General features: G+C 42.3%; 1 protein-coding gene across 8 annotated transcripts in view; it reads right to left on the reverse strand.

The window, feature by feature from the left end:
• LOC106583049 (paired box protein Pax-7) overlaps positions 1-24246 on the reverse strand; it is a 60980-nt gene that overhangs the window by 21180 nt on the left and 15554 nt on the right. For 4 of the 8 annotated variants that reach the window (XM_014166817.3, XM_014166813.3, XM_014166815.3 and 1 more), the window contains exons 5-7: positions 14046-14233; positions 4441-4606; positions 3496-3689 (exon numbers count right to left, since the gene is read on the reverse strand). In XM_014166817.3, coding sequence (XP_014022292.1) covers positions 3496-3689; positions 4441-4606; positions 14046-14233 — 548 coding nt within the window. Of the gene's footprint in view, positions 1-3495; positions 3690-4440; positions 4607-14045; positions 14246-24246 lie in introns of all 8 variants that reach the window. The other 4 variants (XM_014166816.3, XM_014166811.3, XM_014166814.3 and 1 more) reach the window with 1 other exon arrangement.

A 24246-nucleotide genomic window follows, 5' to 3' on the forward strand; every position in this document is an offset into this window, starting at 1 on the left:
GAGGCAGCTGTTCCTCGTTGCCTCCAATTAGAGGTCCTATTTAGTAGGGGTGTTTTTTCATGGGTTTGTTTTTTGTTTTAGTGTTTATTTTGGTTTTCTTCATAATAAAGAAGATGAGCATACACATTCCCGCTGCGTTTTGGTCCCATCCTTACGACGAACGTGACATAAGTTGTTGTCAATGAGTTCTTCAGTCACGCCTTCATTATTTAACCAATTACTTTCTGCTTATTAAGGTACTGTAAAAGGAATCGGAACTGAAGCTTTCGCCACAGCATGGCATACTTGTTTATATAGCTCGTAACAACTTATTGTAACGCCCAACGCAGGAAATGAGAAGCAGGTACAGGGAGTGATCCATTTAATACTGACGGACATGCAACGGAACAAGAACAGCGTCTGGACATAAACACGACACGACAAACAGTGCTACTACAGGGAACAACACAGAGGAGCAGACATATATGCAGGGGTAATCAACAAACTGAGGGTGTCCAGGTTAGTCCAAAGAACACAGCTGCGTGTAATGATGGTAACAGGTGTGTATAATGACGGGTAGCCTGGCGCCCTGGAGCGTGGGTAGTGGGAGCAGGCGTGCCACTTATAGTTTGTATGTCATTGGGAGTATGTTATGAAGACTTCCAAAATATGTTTCACAAATGAAAAGTTTGGGAAATATTTGCTGTGAATGAAATCCTCTCAGGTCTTCAAAGCAAGAGAGTTCCAGGTGATTGACACAAAATTCCCTCCATCAAAAAAGCAATACTAATGTTTTCAGTCTCCACCTCATACTCCTGGCCTCTATCCAACGCCTGCTGTGACACCAAATGAAACAGGACCAACACAACAAATCTACTCTCATAACTCTGGACCAGCCAAGCACAGCTTAACCCCCCAACCCACCCCTGACATAGCTAGTGCCTCTCTCTCAAACCAGCCAAACTTATATCTCACATGACAACAACCCCTGTGCCGGTGTGGATGGCTTTTCCAGCGGCCGTAATGGGAAAACATGCACTGTCGGGAAATGTTACGGGATTGGGATGGGTGCAAGCACCTGTCGGCAATGCTGAACGCAGCAGGATTCCATTACAGACTTGGTAGTTGGCCAACACAGACCATTTACTGGGAATCACAGAATGTTGTCAATCTTTACCAGTAACGGGTCGCCCATCAGTACCAGACACTAGAGAAAATAGCTCACACATACCAACAAACAGGCATGTCTCCTCTGGACAGATGCTGTCTGAAAACCCACAATATAAAATTATAATTTCCATCATGATGGAGAGTCTGTTTGTATTGGTTTGGTATTTCATTACATCGAAGGAGGAAGACAGGAGAGTGAAAACACAGTATATAAACTATCTAACACAAAAAATCACAGTCCCAATCAATGTGAAACTAAATCAACGTCAATAACAACATTCAAGATGAGATGCATTTGAGAGAACTGAAAGCGACATGTGTTTAACTACAGACAGATAGTTAGACAGGCGGAGTTGTGTGACTGTGTGTGTGTGTGTGTGTGTGTGTGTGTGTGTGTGTGTGTGTGTGTGTGTGTGTGTGTGTGTGTGTGTGTGTGTGTGTGTGTGTGTGTGTGTGTGTGTGTGTGTGTGTGTGTGCGCATTGAGGCAGTGTGAACTCTGAATCCTCTGTCAGAGAACATCCATGAAAGAGTGAAAGGAATGTCACATGGCTATAGTGTGAGGGGTTAAATATGAAATATTATACCTCTGTGTTGGTATTAAAGCATACCTGTCAAATACCAGTCTTATTAACAACCCAAATATGTATTACAATAAACCACCTTTTGCTTTGAATTTTTTTTTTTTTTTAAACCAACTTAATATAATTACTGAATATTGAAAATGATTTTCTACAGTTATTCAAGGTTCTAATCCCCAGTGCTAAACAGGAAGTGTGTATTATCCAAACACATAATGGAATGCTTGGGAAGAGAGGGAGAGAGAGGGAGCTGCTGTATCGTCAGCCCGTATTCAGTACTGTAGAGCCATTAATGAAAAAAGCGTTCCTGGTGTTTTCTGCAGGTTTGCAGTGAGCGCATTAGCACTTAAAGCCCCTGTGCCACGATTAACAATCAAACACCCTGTGAGCCTCCATGTTATCCTCTGACGCTCCAGCAGGAGAGAAAATCTCATTTTTTGTCACCAAAATCCTTAATTCTTTCTTCCACGAAGAAAGAGGGGTAATACCAAGAATGTTTCCAATCTGCTTGAGAAATATTTGAAGAAAGAAAAAAACTCCCAATAAAACACGTGTGAATGACGGGGAATTGCGGACAAATGCAGTAATGAAATTCATTTTCAACTCTTTACACACCATTTCAATCTTATTTTCTGCTTGTTAACCACATCTTGTTGGTGAGGGTGGGCAAGACTGGCCAGTATTGATGGGTAATTGTGTATAATTAACTCCTTACACACGAATTGCCTCAATACAAATCATTTTACAGTCTGTGCTACCTACTTAAGGCTCGATCCCTTACAAAGAGTCACATTTAAACGCTCCTTAATGAGGTGCCCAAAGAAGATAGCATGTGGAATCTCCAGCTTTTCAGAAACACATCACACACACACACACACACACATGCTAACACATACAAGTGCACACAGGGGCAAAGCAATTGTATTTTCTCCGACAGAAGAGAATTGCTCGGTGAGAAGGCAATCCAATGCCTATTAATTCAAACTCCAATTTGGACAGCAACGCATCTAATTACTCTAATGCTCCACCGTATCACTGTGTGGAGGGCCGAGCAGACAGGAGAGGAGAGGGAAGCAGCATGACTGGGGGGTTAGGAGGCCATGGAGGGCAGCAGGGTAGCCCTACACAGCCCCCCACACATTTACAGTCCCTCCTCTACAAGCCTACCGTAGCCAGCCGTTTTCTCTACAGGCAGATACTGCACACAGCCCAGACTGAGAGCTGAAGACAACTGTCGTACAAGATTAATGGAATACCATATAATACTAAGGTCTAAAAACTTTGAACAATTACTTGAAGAAGATTAAGTGCCTTCATTTCTAAGCTTTAGCTAATTATTTCATTCACATGTGTTTCTCATGTTCGAAGTAGGATTTTGATGTCCCAGGAAAGAGGAAAACGCTGTTTTGGAGCAGATGTGCCTCTATCAAGATTAATTTTAATTTGTTGATGTTAATCCAATTGTTTTACAATTGTAGCAATTTAAATGAGCCAATGAAAACCCAGAGCTTTAGAAGCTAGAATAAAAGCTGATGAATCGACACACAGAAGCCTATTACTGTGTTGCTTTTTCGAATTGAGTGGTGGTTCAGCAAATATACACAATTTTAACCTTGGGTCATTGAATCATTAAAATGGTCAGATGTCTATATCAGAAGCATTTTTTGTAAAAATGTAACTTTATGTAGCTTACGGTACACATCCATATCAAAAGAGGCGAGACAGGGAGGAAATAGCAGAGACTTGTGCCCTTGGCCTTGAACTGACCTGTGGGGAGAGGCCATTGCTGACCGGGTTCATGTGGTTGCTGGCAGCTGATTGGCTCATGAACGTGTCTGAGTAGCTGGAGAAGCTGTGGCGATTGGACGAGAGGCCGTAGGGGGAGCTGCCGTCAGAGAGCCCGCCCTGGTGCATGGAGGACGGAGGCAGGGGTTGGGGCCGATGCAACGTACTGCTGCCATCTGAACCAATAACAACAACACGGAGCATGGGTAAGGAAGTGAGACAAGAGAACCACTACTAACTATACTGTTCTCAAACCTCAGCCTTGTAAACAACTTATTGCACCTTAATGGTCTCAAACCCCCAGACTCAGATCAAACACTAAAAGTAAGGAGATAAAATTATGTTTTAGCAGTGGCTTATGCCGGCTCAGACATAATGTGACCCCTTTTCATACTGAATGTAGCTTAGAAATATCCTGCTCTTGATTTGATTTGAAACTCCGTTAAACCCTTAGGCTGTTTCCCTGTCATCGTGTAACAAAGGCTAGTTGCTGTATAGATCCTATATTTAGCACATAACCGTTTTATGATAACATTCTGTTAACATGTTCTAAACGTGTAGCAGACATACCATAGCAGTGGCGGTTCTAGACCATTTCAACTGGGGGGGGCCAAGCTGGGGCCAGTTTTACTGTTAGAGGGGCCAGTTACATTAGACATTATTGTTGTCATATCGTTTTCTTCCCTGCATTGCATTGCAGGCAAAGACCATTTTCATAATCATAAGTGTTCCGCGTTGCCACTATCTAATAACGGATTCCCCTGTACCATAGATAACCGCCCCTGTACCATAGATATTTGTAACCCAAGTGATACCGAGAGTAGATTAGAACACGCCCTTATTACACAAATATTTGAGCCCAAAACTCTGGGATAAGCAGATGTGGAGGCGTGTGTGTGAGTGTGTGCGCATGTGTGTGTGTCTTACCCTGTGACAGTGTAGTGCCGGGGTATGAGGACTCAGGTAGCTGGTAGGTAGGTAGGCTGGGCATCCCCGTGGGCGGGAAGCCTCCAGGTAACAGGTGGTTGAAGGCAGCCAGCTGATTGGCTCCTGCCTGCTTGCGCCATCTGGCCCTTCTGTTGCTGAACCACACCTGGAGAGAAAGAACTGATGAGGAGGACGAAGTGGACAAACTACAAACAGAGAGAAGAGAGAGAGAGAGAAAGAGAGAATGTCTACCTTCCACTCAGTTTAGCTACTCTATGATAAGCCATCTGTAAGAGTGAAGCGCCCTTTAACTCTCAGCAAGCACAAGGTTGTGTATACCAGAATAGCCATCATTTTCTCTTCATGTTCTGTGCAAAGGAATAGGTGAATATATTAACACAATGTATATATTATCACATGGATCTATGATTCCAGAATGCTCCAGATGAATTGAGTGTGTAGTCCTACCACCTGTGATTCATCTGCCTGTTGCTGTGAGAGATGGTGGAGCCTGCATGGAGGTCCATGCAGGCCCTGTTGTTCTTAAGTGGCTGAAGCTGTGATCTGTGTCAACAGTCTGCCCTAAGAAGTCCTTAAGGGGTCAGAGGTAGGGGCCACAAGCTGCATATCAGACATCTCAAGTATGTTTGTGAACCTATTACAAACTTGGAGGCCATAAAGAATGTCATCAAGAATGTCTCTTGTCAATAGTATGTATCCTCCCTCCCTCCCTCCCTCCCTCCCTCCCTCCCTCCCTCCCTCCCTCCCTCCCTCCCTCCCTCCCTCCCTCCCTCCCTCCCTCTCATATAATCAGATATATGTAATTGCAAATACATACATAGTGAACTATTTCAATTATATTATACAAAGTGGATGGATTTAGCAGTTTATCTGTAATAAAAAAAACATGAACACATATTATTTTTCACAGTCTAACGGCACACTGTTTACATCTTGGTAGCCAAATAAAATGTAGAATTATATCAAAATGCACACACCATTATCAACGTTCAACTACGAATGCACAATGCACAATAAAGAAAGGCTTCTGCTTCAACAAAACATGAATATAATCAGGCCTTTTGAAAAGAGCAGCCATACAGCCAGCAACCTGTTCCATTTAACCAAGACAAGGCCTGGGCCCAATGTGGGCTAAAGGTTGAAGGACATTGATCTATGCCTCGCACTGGCAATTCATCAGAGTTTAATACACTGTCAGCGCAGTTCATCTACTGTTGTGTTTCAAACGGCCTGGCCTATTGTGAAGCCAGATGAAAGGAGTGGACAAAAGGGATTCCATACGCCAGTCAGAACACTGGGAACAAAGAAGGGGCGTCCCTTTTAAACAGCTCTTAAAGAGCCTAACTTTCAAGGGACTAACACAGGGACAGACTCACTGCTATTGAGGCCTCTCCTCCTGAACACAAATAAATGCTACACATAAATTCACATACACAGAGATCTCAATCACAAAGTAAAATCTCAGTTTTGATTGTTTGCCTCATCAAGAGCATCTCGTGATAAAAAGGGACTGAGATAATAATACCCCACTGTCCAAGCACTCGTGAGAAATAAGTCACTCAACTTCTAACCCCAACCAACAGGAAGCCTCTTCTGGAAGCAGATCATTTCCTCACACTTTCCATTCAACAAACAAACTCTTCTAGACCAAATAAAGGACTGCGATGGCTGAGGGCTCCCTGCTGCCCTCACTGATGTGGCTGCTATTGGGATGTAGTGGAGCGTGGTGTTGGTTCTGAGCTGGAGCTGGACAAACAGCTGCCTGCCATGGGGACACACCCCTTCCTTCCACACACGCCCAATCACCCGGCTCTGCAGTGCCACCCTCACCTCTGACCTCTGAACCTCACCCCACACCCCGCCCCTCTTTTATGTTCCATTACACTTCCTTATTTTTTTCAGTCAAGCCACAGGCAGGAGGTGTTCTATTATGGCAAACACAAAACACACAGAAATGCCTTGGCCACTTTTTATTTTTCCTTCACTTCACTTTTCTCTTTCTCTCTTCCTCTCTCTCTCACAAAACACATTATGAAACTGTACATTTCTGGTCCTTCTTAACACTGTTATGAAATCCTCCGAAACACAATTTACAACATTTTCTGATAGAATGTCCCTCCCCTCCTCATGTCAGTCTATAATGACATAATAGGATGTTCAGAGTGGTGCATGGTGATGTCTCAACATCTGCCTCCCATGCCCTGCGGCACCCATTGTCACCCATCCACTTTAATGAGAGGGGAGTCTGTGAAGCGCATCTGTCTAAGTGAATTTACTCCGAGGCTTTGAACGAGCCCGCTGCGACGCCTAGCTACTCAAGTCAACTAAAATGCCAAAGGCTGCACCGCTATCGAGTTAACGCTGGCAAACATTGGGCCCAATGTGACCAGGTCAATACTGTATTGTTGGGCGAGAGGGGGCCCTGCGTCACTGCTGATTCAGAGGAGATGGAATGTTTTCTCCAGCAGCCATGAGCTCTACAACAGCAGACACTGAGATAAACAGGCACACAAACACACACAGGCATGCACGCACATATGCACACGCACGAGTGCACACACACAGACAAACATGCGACACACAACACAAACAGGAGGAGGATTTGAAGCTGTACTCTGGAACTCACAAAGTCACCTTGGACCACATATTCTCCACTGCTCTCCCCAATCCGGTTGAATTCCTCTACACTACAGAGAGAGAGCTTCATCCCTCCTCCATTTCACCTCAAAGTATGCTACTACAGCATCCATCTCTGACCTGTTTTGCCAGTGAAAGAGGTTTGCTGGTTGCCTGGCTTCCTCTACACTTGGACTAACATGGACTATGTTCAGGGGGAAGTTGGAGGGTGGGGGATGGTAGAAAACCTGGGGCACAACCACATCTCTTAGGACTAGAGCTTAGTGGAGCCTGGGAGACAAAAAGAGACCCGCTTTGAGCTACTGGGCTGAGCTGAGCCCAGACATGGAGGGGGTGGCATGGGACTGTAGGGGGGGGTTGGGGGAAATGAAGGCTGGAACGAACGTCAGGCAAGTTAAAGGTCCTGGAAACATGTCCCCGAGTCTAGTGAAGTGAAGGTCTGGAGAGATATGTGTTAACAACAGTTGCTTTTCTGTATCTTTGATTTGGCAGTGGCACATATACAGTGTATCCTTTAATCCCACTGGGTAAAAACTGGTTAACCAACATTGTTTCCAATTCATTTCAACACAAATAATCAATGTGATGACATTGAATCAATGTGGAAAACTAATTGGGTAAAAAAAAAGGGCATTTAGCATTTTTTTCACCCAACCTAAATCCAATGACATGGTACATTTTCTTGTTGATTTCACGTTGAATTCATGTTAGTTGACAACTCAACCAAATTTAAATGAAAATTAGAAATTGAAGTGTCTTTGCCCAGTGGGATGGAATATCTTATCTGAGAGGGTGGCCTGGGTCTGTATTCCACGATTTCTCTAGACCTCACTCACTAACACAACACAATGGACTCTACAGAGCTGAGGATCCCATTCGCTTATCACTGATCTACGATAACACTAACACAATGGACTCTACAGAGCTGAGGATCCCATTCGCTTACCACTGATCTACGATAACACTAACACAACACAATGGACTCTACAGAGCTGAGGGTCCCATTCGCTTACCACTGATCTACGATAACACTAAGACAACACAATGGACTCTACAGAGCTGAGGGTCCCATTCGCTTACCACTGATCTACGATAACACTAACACAACACAATGGACTCTACAGAGCTGAGGATCCCATTCGCTTATCACTGATCTACGATAACACTAACACAACACAATGGACTCTACAGAGCTGAGGATCCCATTCGCTTATCACTGATCTACGATAACACTAACACAATGGACTCTACAGAGCTGAGGATCCCATTCGCTTACCACTGATCTACGATAACACTAACACAACACAATGGACTCTACAGAGCTGAGGATCCCATTCGCTTATCACTGATCTACGATAACACTAACACAATGGACTCTACAGAGCTGAGGATCCCACTCGCTTACCACTGATCTACGATAACACTAACACAACACAATGGACTCTACAGAGCTGAGGATCCCATTCGCTTATCACTGATCTACGATAACACTAACACAATGGACTCTACAGAGCTGAGGATCCCACTCGCTTACCACTGATCTACGATAACACTAACACAACACTGCAATGCATGACATTACTTTGCATTCAATCCCTTTGTCTCAAACAGGATCTAATTGTCTTTATTTAAAGTTATTGTAACAATTCTACGTTTCTTAAGACAACGGTGCCACGTGTACACATTTCACAAAGTGAACTATGCGCTACAAAAACAAGGATGAACCCTTCTTCTCATGTATTCTCAACGGTGCACTCCACAAACACAATGAACACAGTAGTGCAAAGAGGCAAAACAACATAGAAATCCTCATCGGTTTTATACCATGCACTACCCACCCTCACTGGCTCTGGCTGTTTCTCTCTCTGCCTGCCTGCCTGCCAGACTGACACTATGCTAATTAGAGAGGCTGGGAGTGTGAATTTGGGAGGAGAGTGGGATTAGCTCGATAAGTATCAGGAATACAGAGGGACTGAAGGAAAGTCATTTAAATTCTAATAATAAGAAACTGTTCAAACATTCACACGGATGCATTGCAACAATTTCTCCTCCACAATCTACATAAACGCTATCCATTCCTTTATGGAACCGACATAAAACCAGACTGGTGGGAACATGGATGCCTGTTGGCTTGGGTGGGCTCTGCTATTGTTACTACTGAATCCTACTATACCATTCTCTCCTGCCATTGGTAATCACCTAGCATAGAAACAACCTGGTAAATCTCTATTTCATGATACATCTCTATGACGTCATTGTGTTTATCCTAAAGTACATAAAATGAATATATCTGTCTTTGATGAATGTGTGACAATATGTCCCTTTCAGTTTTGGGGGATTGACAAGATGGGTCAAGATGGAACTCTGCAAGATTTGGTTGATCAACATGAAAATAAGACATTCAATAGATAGTCTATAATCTATCCTGTGACACTATGAGGTAGTGCTGGGATCTCTCCTCAGCCTCTCCATAGAGGCCTCAGAGATCAGAGACAGGGCACCACAGAGACAAACAAAGCAGGATCCTCTACTCTCTGTGTCGCGGCTAGCATCAGAAGCCTAGCGCACTCTCCAGATAGAGAGAAAAACGTCTCCCCAAATTGATTTCTACGCTTCATAAAAGGCTATGCTTATACCTTATTAGATCCCTCTAACTATAATAGCTACATGCAGAATGTTTATTGGTAATGAAAGGGGATCTATGTGACAGATTCGCTAAGCGAGCCAGCCAGCGCCGCCACCGCTCAGATGAGCCTCCTCAGAAGAGGAAGAGTCGGCCTCGTAAAAACTTCAGCCTAAATAGAAGAGAATGTAATTCACTTCATGTGTGAGGAGGAGAGGAGCACTGATTTACAGCGCTAAGGCCCAGGCTCTGGCCTCCCTCCCTCTGTTCTCTACCCTCCCTCCCTCACTCAACAGCAACCCCCCTCCACCTGGCCCAAACTTCTGAAGGATAGACACAAGTGATGCTCTTTTCTCTTCTTAATAGTCTTTGGAAGGACTCCACTGCCTGATCCAGTCAGGAATGAGTGTTTTATTTCAGATGCAGAATGGCAGCACAGAGAGTGGGGTGCTCAGAGCAGGAGACTGGTAGCTAGATTTATAGGGACCGGTAACCTGGAACTAATGGCTGTGAGATATGGATCAGATCCCGCAATTTGTCAGTTGGGGTGATAAAACAGTGGTGGGGCCAGGAAAGGGCTGCTGGTAGCTGCTGGGAGCTGTGTTTTAGGGGGTGGTGGGCCTGATGAAGATGGATGAGATAGTGTGACACAAGATGGCAGGCAGCGGCAGGGAGGAGAGGGCTTTTGGGTTGGCTGAGTTTATGGGGCAGTGAGTTTGGGCTGTGGAGTCACTGGTAAACCAAACACTTGTCACTTCTCGTTAAACCAGGAGTCCTCCTCAGCACCCTTCCACACAAGAGCTCTCCGCTTGGAGTGGGCCCATATACCCTTACAGATAATAGTACTTTTACTGACTGCAGTGTATACCACACACCCTGCTTTATATATGATCACCTAGAGATCAAAAACAACTAACAGGGTAAGCCGTAACCACCACCTCAAATCCTACTCAAATCTTTAAGACCCTACAACACCACCATTCTGCAGGGTTTCTCTCTCACCGCACTGCCCTCTCAGCCTCCCCACTCGTTGACATCTGGAAGATGCGTCATTGCAGCTGTGCTGGAGCAGGTCAGCTCTCAGGCCAAAGGTTCTTCAGTCCTGCCCAGAGATGGACCATTTGGGTACCTATGTGAAAACCCAGCTGGCTGACATCTTCAAAACGCACTGACACTAAAACTGTCAAGTTCACACACCAAAATCCAGCCTTTGGCTTTTTTAAATGTATTGATTCAATTTGGAGCAGTTTTAGAGAAGAGGCTTCACCAAGTTGTTCTTATATCAACATGTTTCCCGTGGTCAGTGTGGTTGTTTATTGAGGATGTGTCTGAGGACTTTAGCAGGTTGATGAGGAGCAGGGTAAGTCTTTGGTGTTCAGATGCAATGGGGCAGTGCTCTAGCAGAGCCAATGAAAAAAACACATATGACTCCTGAAAAAGAAACAATGCTACAATGGGCTCCATAGTCCGTCCTAAATCCTCCTACCAACTACCTTGCCAAACCGCTGAGCAACATTGAAGACCGATGGTCATTATTTACTTTGGATAACCAGAGTCAGTTTCTTGGGGTGACCTTCTCAGAAATTAAATTTGATTTGATCTTTGGAGACTTTCAAAGCGTTTCAAAATTAGATGATGAGGGAAACTGCATTAACAAATGATGTCCATGACTTAAATACCTCAGGTTTTCACATGACATCATTTAGCTCTATTATCTCGCAGGAGAGAAAAAGTTTCCTTTTAGTTTTCAACCTTGTTTGTTTTTTTTTATTTCATTTTTAGACTTCAAATTACCATCAATTTCCAGAAATATTCGAAAGAGTCAAATGCCTGAAGGGATTCTCTCTAAAATGTCAATGTAATTGACCTACAAATATGGTTGTGAAGTGCCTGGAACATGGACAAGACAGAGGACTCTCTATGCTCTGTAGCCCAAGGGTTCCCAGTGGGGTAGATCTAAATTATTAGTATTTTTATGTGTATTAAACAACAGATTAACTGAATTTTGGATCAGTGAAAAAAGTTTAGAGGCTGCGATACAATACAATGTGATATTATTCATCCAAAATGTATGTTCTTAACCCTTAGATGCACATGGGCCTGGGAGGCTCACAGGGATATTGGTATCCACAGTACTCCATCAATGATAAATATTTTCCCCTAAAAAGTATTCTTGTATTCCCTCCACCCATCTTTGTTGTTGACATAATGCACTGTAATTTAAGTTTTAAAACTGCAATATTTTCTCTCTGTCACATGTCAAAATGTGTAGAATTGCAGGAAATTAGCTTTAAAACTGCAGCATTTTCACTCTTATGCAAAGAGGGGGGCTTTTAAAAAAAACTATCCCAGAGCCCGAGACTGAATTAGTGCAGCCATGCACTGCAGAAGTCATAGTAAAAAAGTATATTTTTATCGCACTTTGAAGTAGGTGTTGTGTTCTGATATTATGAGGGGGTCCATAATACATTTGCTATTGCTAAAGTGGTCCCCTAAACAAAACAATTTGGGAACCCCTGCTCTAGCCTACATGGCACTCTGCTCAACCAATCTTACACAGCTTTGCTGGATCTTTTCATCTTCGAGACCAATCACAATGCGCTTCAGAAGCTCCCCTCTACAAGGTCTAAATTCAAAAATTTGACCAAATGACATTGTAAATAGAAGCATTGTAACCCATCTGTCATAACTCAAAATATATTAGACATGCATGTCTTTTCCAGATGTATTTCATGAGACATCCTTTACACTGTAATGGAGGAGAATCTTCAGAAAAAGAGATGAATCAAATAATAACTGAAAGACCTTCCCAATCTCATGTTCAATTTAGCCTCATAAGCATATTTGAAACATTCTGAAATGTAATATAGCACAAGAAAATATGCATGAGATAAATCTCTCAGCATCCTGAGTGCTGCAGTAAGCAGTCAGACATCTTTCTGTTTGGAGGGTTTGCTAGACAGACAAAGACATGTGTGGAATCAGTTACCCCTAACCGCATGTTAGGAGTGTGAGGAACAGTTAGCACGCGGGCTGGTTCAGAGTTTGGGAGGTTCAAGGGGAGTGAGCGAGGGGTTGTGGTAAGAAGAGAGGGTTGCCCTTTTTTACTAGCATCTGATTGATTAATGTTGTTGTCAGGGCATGGGGTCCCTGGAGAGGATGAGGGACCCTCCATGATATGCACATGGTTTTACAAGCGGCGGCAGGCTTGAAAGTGAGAGATGCTGGCCAAAGGCCGAAATGAGAAATCCATCAGGAATGCATTTCCTCTCTCTCTCCCTCGCTTTGTCTCGCTCTCTTTCTCTTCTCCTCTCTCTCTCCCTCCCTCCCTTCTGAACAGCTGCTGCTATAACTCTACTGTATTTTCCTTCAGTGTTACATAAAACCACATGGTACACAAGCTGTCAGGCAGGTCCTGAGTGGAGTCTTGGGTGTAAAGAAATGGAGCCTCCCCTGTCAAGGCCTTCTTAGAACAGATGAGGACTCACAGACATAGCTCCCAGGTGAGGTGAGGAGGTAAAATATGGGTAAAAAAGACCTGCACTTGGATGAATGAATATAGTCACTAGTAACTCTACATACCCCTTGCACAATCTTCAGATTTTGCTGCCTTAAAATTACATCTAGAAAGGAATTAAATGGGATTTGTTTTGCTTCCGATCTACACAACATACTCCACAGTTCCCGAAGTGAAAGAGAGGTTAAAGAAAATGTTCCAAGTGAATACAATGAAGATGTCTTGATTGCGTACGTCTTCACACCCCAGAGTTAATACTTGAAGGAAGAACCTTGGGCAGCCACTACAGCTGTTCATCATTTTGAATAAGATGATACCAATTTTGCGCAACATACCATATCCATTGTTTTTGTCAAAATTCTTCAAGCTCAGTACATTTGGATGGGAATCATTGATTGGAAGCTATATTCAAACTTTGTCTCCGATTTTAAAGCAGATTCAACACCTCTTGGAAAGCCATTCTGGTGTCTTTGGCAATAAAAGTTGTATAATTGTCCCCCCCAATAAAACTATGTCAGTGTTAGATTTTCTCTGGGGTGTGAAGACATACACAATCAAGATCTCTTCTTTTATTATTATTAGTTGTAGTAATTTTTTAAATACAAATTCTTTCACTTTGAAAATGTGGAGTAGGTTCTGTAGATGGGTAGATTTGTATTATTTCGTAAGACTATAGCAGGATATAAAAACTAATGTTTGTCATGTACAGAAAAACAGTTCTTTAGATTAGTATGATAAACACCTGGATAATGCTCAGCAGCCATGACAGAGTGTGTGTTGCATTGACTGTTTGTGTGTCTAAGTAACCTGTACGCGGGCCTCAGTGAGCTTGGTCCTCTGGGCCAGCTCTTCCCTTGTGTAGATGTCTGGGTAGTGTGTCCTCTCAAAGGCCTTCTCCAGCTCCTCCAGCTGCTCGGCTGTGAAGGTCGTGCGGCTGCGACGCTGCTTCCTCTTCAGGGGAAGGTCCGGCTCCGACTCCACGTCTGAACCCTCGTCTGTACGATTACCTGGGCCAATGGGGAAGAGGGAGAAGAGGGGAAGAGCCAGCTCAGTTAATACTAGGAAATACAATAAAATAATACAAGGGAATTTAGTAACAATGGAAAGGAAGTCAATTTTATTGGTTAGTTATTTATCTCTTCAGTTGTCTTTATTTAAGTATTTTTTTATTGAACCTTTATTTAAACAGGTAGGCCAGTTGAGAACAAGTTCTCATTAACAACTGCGAACTGGCCAAGATAAAGCAAAGCAGTGTGACAAAAACAACAACACAGAGTTACACATGGGATAAACAAACGTACAGTCAAAAACACAAAAGAAAAGTCTATGTACAGTGTGTGCAAATGTAGTAAGGTTAGTAAGGTTAGGGAGGTAAGGCAATAAATAGGCCATAGTGGCGAAATAATTACAATTTAGCATTAACACTGGAGTGATAGATGTGCAGATCATGATGTACAGGTAGAAATACTGGGTTGCAAAAGAACAAAACATTTTATAACAATATGGGGATGAGGTAGTTGGGTGTGCTATTTACAGATGGGCTGCTGTATCTGTGTTTACCCTCAAGCCTCTGTTCTGACAGCAATGAGTCACATTTTTTGTTGATTAGCCTATATCATTGAAAAAGGCAATAAAAGTAGGGCTGTGACGATACCAGTATCACAATATTTTTTCCATGGCGAAATAAATGTGACTCTGGATGACAACATATGATTTTTGTTTACAACATTAGGGCTGTTTTCCTAAAGAAGTGAAATCCGCTTTGCGTTTTGTTTCCTTGTTATGATACTGACGAGTATTGCGGTACTGGTATCATCCCGGCCCTAATAAAAAGGATGGATGAAACCCTGAAATGGTCAATACAAGCCCTAAAAGCCACTTTTTGTAGTTTAGGGGCACAACCCACATCAGAGGCTATGTCGCTTGAGGGGGAGAGGCTGCAAAGAAGCTTCAAATGACAGCTTTCCCTCTCTCCGAGCACAACAGAGCAAATATTATCTTAATCTGTGGATATTTATACAGTATATAAGAGGCCTGATACCCAAACCTGCCTGACAGAGAGAGAGAGCGGGGGAGAGAGGCGCCAGAGGCTGGAGGCAGAGGGCCGCAGGCGGTTGGGGGCAGGAGGGGAGGGGGCGCTGGGTGGAAGGGTTAATCTACCCAGGCCACCTTGCTGTTCCTCACCACACTATTCTCTCACAATGGCCCAGGGCACACTGCTGCTAAAAAAAAACTGTACAGCCAGAATATACAGAACACTACAACAATATCACACCAGAACCATTCAGTCCCATATTCTGTCTTTCTATGATAATGCTGTCAATAAATGAATTACAATATATCTTACAGTACTTTTATGCATTCAACTAAGCTGCTGCATTTTCGCTAGAGGAATATAGATACTGCACAAAGCCATCCAATCCTGGCCAAGAGGAATGTTTCTGACAGCGAATATGTATTACCACAGCACATTACCATTATAACTGAATTTAGGAAATTGCATCATTTTCACCTCCTCTGCATGTCTATTCAAACTACATGGCCCTTTTCATTTCCTGTTATAAAATGCATATTTTCACAAATGTGCTCATTGAGACATTGACAAGCCAGTGTTGCTCTAGGCCTAGCTGGATTGCATCATACATGTACAGTCCAGAAGGAGAGAAGGGTAAAGAACAAAAAACGAGAGATAGTCTATAGAACGAAAGAGTTTGTGGAGAACTCATTGTCCCTTACAGAAACGCTTTCTCCCCAACTATAATGACAACCATAATGGTCTTCTGAAAGTTAGCCCAGGTGAATCCCCTGTATTGGCTATGGGCATAACTAAGCTCAGTTCAACAAAGCCCTCTCAAATGTTTCAACATACCACATGGACAAACTGAAGCCAAATAGCCTTCAAATAACAACTGTGAGAATAAAAGAGCAACCAAATCTGGCTGGGTCTCAAGGCCGGCTCTGGAGTTTAATTAAACAAGGAATTATGGGATTATATGGAGACTATCATTACAGGCCACTCGATGAGTCTTCTGAGAACGTCTTTTTGTCCCCCTGAGCTCACGCTCAACGATTCTCTGCGGATTACATGCAGGACATGAGGCCGCATTCATTAAATCAATTCTTTCGTCTAACCCTTTTTAATAAAGATTGATTCTCCAACACTGGCTCCCACTTTTGCAGAGAACAGCCTTGAACATACAATGTTGAATATGTACATATATGGCATATCCCTTTGTTGGTTTTCATGAGGATGCGCACAGTAATTTGCCGCTAACTCGCCATGACAACACTTGAGACCAGCACAGCGGTCTATAGATCACTTTTCAAAGTCACCTCTGTGTCCTACGGGGCAGGGGGCAAGGGGGGCCATGCGGGCAGAGCAGAGGGCTGCTCAACGGTTTAAAATCAAACAAACACCACAGAATTCTACTTGAGTTATTCTATTTTGCTCATATTTCTCTTCCTTTGTTTATCTATGTGATCGGATGAAAAGGTGCGTGAGTGGATATAGGCTAGCCAGTACTTAAAACATTTCAAAACAGAATCCTCCCCCTATACTCCAACGTTAGCATTTTGCAAAGGATTTATAAACAAACTGCATGACAAACAAGACTGCCACCTGTCATTGAGCCCTGGTTATAGTGACATGTGTCATGGCACACGCAGCCAACACGCCTGTTTGTGTGCATGAACTACAGGCAGCAAGCAGCACGCTCTCGGTGAAGGTCAACAGCCCTATTAGCAGTGAGTTTGGGAAACAGGGATGTGAGAAGCAAACCTCATCTCTATCCAGACCACATTTTTCTGAACGGAATGCCAAGATTAATCCACACCACTGGGGCCCCCACATGTACCAAAATGGGTTGTGACAGAAACAGAACTTCAGTTAAACGCACTGTATGGTTCCTCTCATTGTTGGTGCAACACAGAGTTGCATGGCTGTCTGGTTAACATATTTAACTGGCCACCCTATTCTCAGGTTATATCCTTCAGCAGACAACATAAGACTATCTACATAAACAAACAAGTTGAAATGTAATGACACTGGGTGGATTACACAGTATCCACATCGTTTCATTTAAATATGTCTAACATGTTCTACTTCATTCAAACAGCTGGAAACAAAGAGGGAGACAGGCAAGCAGGAGAGCAGTAGGAAGGGTAGACATGGGGACTGAACCCCGGTCTTGTGACTGGCCGGGAGCATTACCGCTAGATCACGGGCTCTGCACCAAATCTTTTTATTTAATGGTTGTTTCATATTTATAGATGCAGTGCCTCTCGGCCTAAATTATGGAAGAATAAACACTTACTATCTGTTTCCCAGACAACAAAGCTTATGAATTTGAATAACACATGTCTCCTTGGTTTACAAATCTGTCAATGTTGACACAGGACAAAACGGTGGATGATTAGCCTACTACCTTGGAATAAACTCAATCCCTGTGGGCGTCGAGGTCAATTCTCTAACACTTCTCGCTGCTTTAAAACAATAAGGTACATCCTGATTAGACCTGGGTATAATGCCACAGCTGTAATTCCATTGGAAGGTTCTGGGGATATTGATAAAGCACTCGTGCCTTGCCTCATCAGTTATCATAGCAATTAGGGCCTAATTATGTATACCATCCAGTGGGCATGATTAGACAGCCATGTATCCTCCTTCAGGGCCCTCAGAGGGCCTGCTCAATATTGATTTAAAAATACAGCTTTGTTTAAACAGAAATTAACCAGATATTGACGAGGTCTTCTAAATCAGAAACATTTTTTTTTATGTTTCAAGTAAAAAGGGGAAACAAGTAAACATATTATACCGGAAGAGCAAATTGTTTTACTGACATAATTTAATTGACTATCTTTACTTATGAATGGAGCCATATGTTTCCCAAAGAGATTGTTTAAGCTCTCTGTTACCTCTCTCAAAATCACAGCTTTTTCACAAAGCACTACTATTTCTATCAATATCCATAGTCAGACAGAATGTCAACTCAGGTCAGAACACAACCAACAACAGGGGTCTTGTCTCTGAGAAGCTGAGCAGTTGGTTAATAGTTTAGTGTGAGGTTTAAAGACGGTCCTCCCTCTCTCCTGATGCTCCTCACTGCTGACCCCACTGTCTGCTCAGAGCTCAGACTGCAGGCAGATGGAATACTCATCACGCAAACCTCTCCAAACCCCCTCCCGGACAGCCCGCTAACCCTATGGACTCTGTTCTTCTCTTTCTCCCATCCTCCTTCTGAGGAGCCCCTACTCTCTCTCTTCCCCCTGGGAGAGAGGCTGAGGTAATATGGCTTAGATGGACCTTAGATGGATTGCTGTCCAAGGCTGTACAGTCAATAAAGACTGCTGGCTCCAATGCTCCACAAGAACATTATGCTATAATAAACAACAAGCCCTACAATAGCAATGTCTATTAGCACTGAAGGGGACAGAGAAAACATACAATGACAGTCTAGAAAATGATCACAAAAACCAGAATCTAGGCTACACTCCAACACCCACAGCTATAACTGATCCCCACAACACTACAACACAGGAGGCTAATAGTAACGCTTCAACATGACAACACAACATTCCTCAATGCCAAGATGTCTAATATGGTCAAATATTAACCAATATAATGACATCAACATTGTGTCAGTGAATATTTAGGTAAAATATTGAAAATATAGGTCAGAAATTGATACTTGGACTATGCATGTTAAACCTGTGAGGTATTTAATGAGAACAGGTGATTAAGGAGCCTCCCTGATGACACATGGGGTGGAAGCATCCTTCTTCGTCTCTCAGATTGCCTCTGAGTCAGTATTATCTCAACACTATGGTGTGTATCCTCCTCCCTATCCCATGCAAGGTGTTTCAGATACCAAAACCAATGGCCTTAATATCAGCTATACCTTTCCAAACTCCCCAACACAGAGGGACAAAAACAGACAGGGCTCTGGCAGTGCAGCATTAGCTCATAATGGCTCATTTTGAAAAGCATATTAGTTCCAGCATAATTACAATCAGGCCTCACGCTCAGTGTTCTGCAGGCATTCACAGGACCAGCCTCAGAGCACCCAGTCACACCAGTTGACTGTGACTGACAGCACATTTTGTTTATTGGTAGTCTTTTTTTCATTCATTCCCACAGGACGAAAATAACATCCCATTTTTTCTCTCTATTTATGTTTACTTGTTTATTTTGTGCATGCCTTTTGTCGTAGTTGATGTTGCAATTATACTATTTGTCAGTCGGAGGGGAGGAATATCAAAAGGCCTAATTATGCAAACAGGCCCTGTGATAAGTAGCAAATGTCTGAGATGGGATCTGCTATCTCTGACATCCATCTGTCTCTGTGCTGTCTCTCCCGCTCCAGGCCTGAATATAAACATCTCTTCCTGTCACCAAGACTGCATGGGATTCAACCCCACATACAGGAGAGGAGGGATGTTTTCGGGGGCGGGGATCATGCAGCAACATCAAATAGCTGACGACTTCTCCATTTCAATGTTTCAGAGAATAGGGCAGTATTTCTCCTGAATGCACTACCCTGTGTGTCCCTCAGTGTTGCCAAGTTAGGAGAGCCATGGGAGATGATTCAGTTGTGCTACTGGAGGATGGATTTAACATAGAAACAGTATAGTACTCTATGAAAACAAACCTTACAGTACTCCATGAAAACAAACCTTATAGCACTCCATGAATACAAACCTTATAGTACACCATGAAAACAAACCTTATAGTACACCATGAAAAAAACCTTAGAGTACTCCATGAAAACAAACCTTATAGTACTCCATGAATACAAACCTTATAGCACTCCATGAAAACAAACCTTATAGTATTCCATGAAAACAAACCGTATAGTACACCATGAAAACAAACCTTAGGGTACTCCATGAAAACAAACCTTATAGTACTCCATGAAAACAAGTACTCCATGAAAACAAACCTTATAGTACTCCATGAAAACAAACCTTATAGTATTCCATGAAAACAAACCTTATTGTACTCCATGAAAACAAACCTTATAGTACTCCATGAAAACAAACCTTATAGTACTCCATGAAAACAAGTACTCCATGAAAACAAACCTTATAGTACTCCATGAAAACAAACCTTATAGTACTCCATGAAAACAAACCTTATAGTATTCCATGAAAACAAACCTTATAGTACTCCATGAAAACAAACCTTATAGTACTCCATGAAAACAAACCTTATAATACTCCATGAAAACAAACCTTATAGTACTCCATGAAAACAAACCTTATAGTACTCCATGAAAACAAACCTTATAGTACTCCATGAAAACAAACCTTATAGTACTCCATGAAAACAAACCTTATAGTACTCCATGAATACAAACCTTATAGCACTCCATGAAAACAAACCTTAAAGTATTCCATGAAAACAAACCGTATAGTACACCATGAAAACAAACCTTAGGGTACTCCATGAAAACAAACCTTATAGTACTCCATGAAAACAAGTACTCCATGAAAACAAACCTTATAGTACTCCATGAAAACAAACCTTATAGTACTCCATGAAAACAAACCTTATAGTATTCCATGAAAACAAACCTTATAGTACTCCATGAAAACAAACCTTATAGTACTCCATGAAAACAAACCTTATAGTATTCCATGAAAACAAACCTTATTGTACTCCATGAAAACAAACCTTATAGTACTCCATGAAAACAAACCTTATAGTACTCCATGAAAACAAGTACTCCATGAAAACAAACCTTATAGTACTCCATGAAAACAAACCTTATAGTACTCCATGAAAACAAACCTTATAGTATTCCATGAAAACAAACCTTATAGTACTCCATGAAAACAAACCTTATAGTACTCCATGAAAACAAACCTTATAATACTCCATGAAAACAAACCTTATAGTACTCCATGAAAACAAACCTTATAGTACTCCATGAAAACAAACCTTATAGTACTCCATGAAAACAAACCTTATAGTACTCCATGAAAACAAACCTTATAGTACTCCATGAAAACAAACCTTATAATACTCCATGAAAACAAACTTTATAGTACTCCATGAAAACAAACCTTATAGTACTCCATGAAAACAAACCTTATAGTACTCCATGAATACTGGCGACAAGAGGAACTACACACTCAGCAAGACAATGAGCCAGAGACCGAAATAAAAAACTCAATGGTTAATTTAGCAGAATAATTCATAAAGAATCTTCTCTGTTAGTTACCTCAGTCGCCAACCAGAAAACCCCTCCAACATGAGAATATGGCAAGGATGTACCTACCTAATGTTAATATGCTGAAATCAACTTAAATTATCATCATCTCCCTGGGTACCAGTGACCTTTTCAGAGCCTGGCTTGGCATTTATCACAAATTGAATCTGGAGTTGATGATCAACAGCCACTAGTATGGCTACTGTTATCTGCTTGCAATAAACAAAAGTAACTACTCTAAATAAAAAAAGTACAGTTACAGTATTGCACAATTTAGATTATGAGTATGGTTGAGAGTCAACAATGGACGCTCAACCAAGCACTGACTGTATAAATATACTTAAATTACATCGCATTGATCTTCCCCTCTTCTCTCAAACCGTACAATCAGTTCTGTCCACTGCTTAACAGGTGGCTCAGGACAAAGGGCAGGTGTCTCCCGAGAGACTCAACAGTAAGTGGGAAAAGATCCTTCGCATCACTGTACATCTCATACCACAAGAGTACTATGATCTAGAGGCCCATAGCTTCAAACTATAACCCCCTCCCTCCTCATTCATTTAGGACTAAAGCTGAGCCTCACATCCAACCAAAAATTCGACCTTCGACTGTTTTCTTGTGTCTCATTGTCACTGTCAAAAATGTGTCTATTTTCCCTCCGATCTACATTCCAAAGGACAATTCCGATACTTTTATTTTCTCTGCTCTGGGATAGAATCACATTCTTTAGAAAGGAGAGAGCGCTTGCAAAACAGGAGAAAAGGGCAAGGGGATGAAGAAAGACATGAGGCTCTATAATCTTTGGCTCTCACAACAAACAATTAGCCCCATTTTCTTTTTTTGAGATCGGGCAAAAAATAACGAGGAGTGGAGAAAGGAGAGGAGAGGGAGAAGCAGCGAAAAGCTATGCTCTTTTATGGCTCTTGTCATATGGATGAAGGCGCGGCGCGTCCATGAGAGCACACGCTCACCTTCAACAACAGGGCGTCCACTGGGCCTCCCGGCCCTTTCAGCCCAGAGAGACAGACTCCTCAGGGGGCCATTAGAGCATGAATAGAGGCCTGACAGCCCTGTGCAGCTCTGCGGGGCATCCATAAACGCTGACATATTGACTCCCCAGGCCTCTGCTCTGCTCTTTCTGCCTGAGTGTGAAACCGTGAAGGGCTTGAAGGGTGGATTCTTCTTTTTTATACATACATTCTACCAGTTGGACGTGGGATATTACTAACAATATGATCGTAGTCCTTTTCAGAAAGGCCTTCTTATTGTGTGGGAGAAAATGCTGTTTCTCAGAAAGCGGGTAAACTAGTATGTTCATACTTTTATCAAAACTTAAGATTTCCCTTTTGTTACATTGTTGTTATTTGCACAAAGACCAAATTAACAAACAAAAGTTTCTGTAGTTGGAGTTTTTCAAAGCAAAAGTTTATATTACAATTCTGATGGATATTTTGGAAAGTTTTCACAAACAAGTCTGTTTGACATAATAGAACTTTAACTTGGAACTAAGTAACAACTAAAAACGTTATGTGACTATGATGCCAGGAGTAAAATGCACTCTCCCCTTAAAGCGGTGTCGCTCTCTGCTACTGAGCCCAGCTTCACACCAGGTATTCTGGAGTCCAATGGGAAGTCATTCCCTGGGATCCATGCTAATTGAGGTCACAGTAAAAGTAATGAAATGGCCCCTGCTAACTGGCACTGGAACTAGAGCCCCCGTCCTCCAACAAAGGCTCCTGAACCTACCCAGGAAATCAAACAGTAACTCAGGGCTATGAGTGGAGGCATCTGGGAGGAACAACTCATTTTCTCAACAAAGCCAAGGAGAGATTACTTTACACAGAATAGGAATGCACAGCAGACAATTTTCATGCCCCAGGAATGCTTCCTAATTTTATGGACAATCTTAGACCGTAAACATTTGTCATTGTGCAGGTTTTTATGGTGCAAGGGACAGCTGGAAGAGTAGTGATGGTGTCTGTGAAGTTAAGTCTTTTTTTATCACAGTCAAGGGAATATAAAAGTACAAAATCTCCAAACATAATATCCATAATCCATAAACACAGCAATTGTGTAGAATTGCCAACAACGTCCACCATTTTAAAACATGTTGTCAGTCTTGTTTAACGGACATACCACTACACAACACATCATAAATCTGACAATAACTACCTAATGGTCCCAGGAGGTTAACCCCTATACTAATGATGCCTCTATTACTACACACCTAATGGTCCCAGGAGGTTAACCCCTATACTAATGATGCCTCTATTACTACACACCTAATGGTCCCAGGAGGTTAACCCCTATACTAATGATGCCTCTATTACTACACACCTAATGGTCCCAGGAGGTTAACCCCTATACTAATGATGCCTCTATTACTACACACATGGGACACAGCAACCATAAGGCCTAAATAGAAAACCTAATGGATCATGATGCTAGGCATGAGTCTGACACTGAATTACTGAGGTAATAACCTACGTGCACAAACACTGTAAACAAATAAATAAATCAACAAACAATTGATTGTGCCGACAGGTGAAAGACAGACTATCTCAAGATAATATAGGCAAGAATTAAAGAAGTGAAACCGATAATTCACTCTTTCATTTTGCTTCATAAACTTGAATGAGATTCAGTAAATTCTAACTGAACAAACACTAGCGTATTTCCAAATAGTTCCTGAGGATCCAGAAATAATATTTCCTGTTTAGAGGGTTGGAGGGGGACATCAGTAAGTCGTCACATGCTGGCTTGGCTCATGATCTGTAAGGCCTGCATAGACATGCTAT

Source organism: Salmo salar, chromosome 22 (genome assembly GCF_965601325.2).
Source record: "Salmo salar chromosome 22, fSalSal1, whole genome shotgun sequence".
Lineage (NCBI taxonomy): Eukaryota > Metazoa > Chordata > Actinopteri > Salmoniformes > Salmonidae > Salmo > Salmo salar.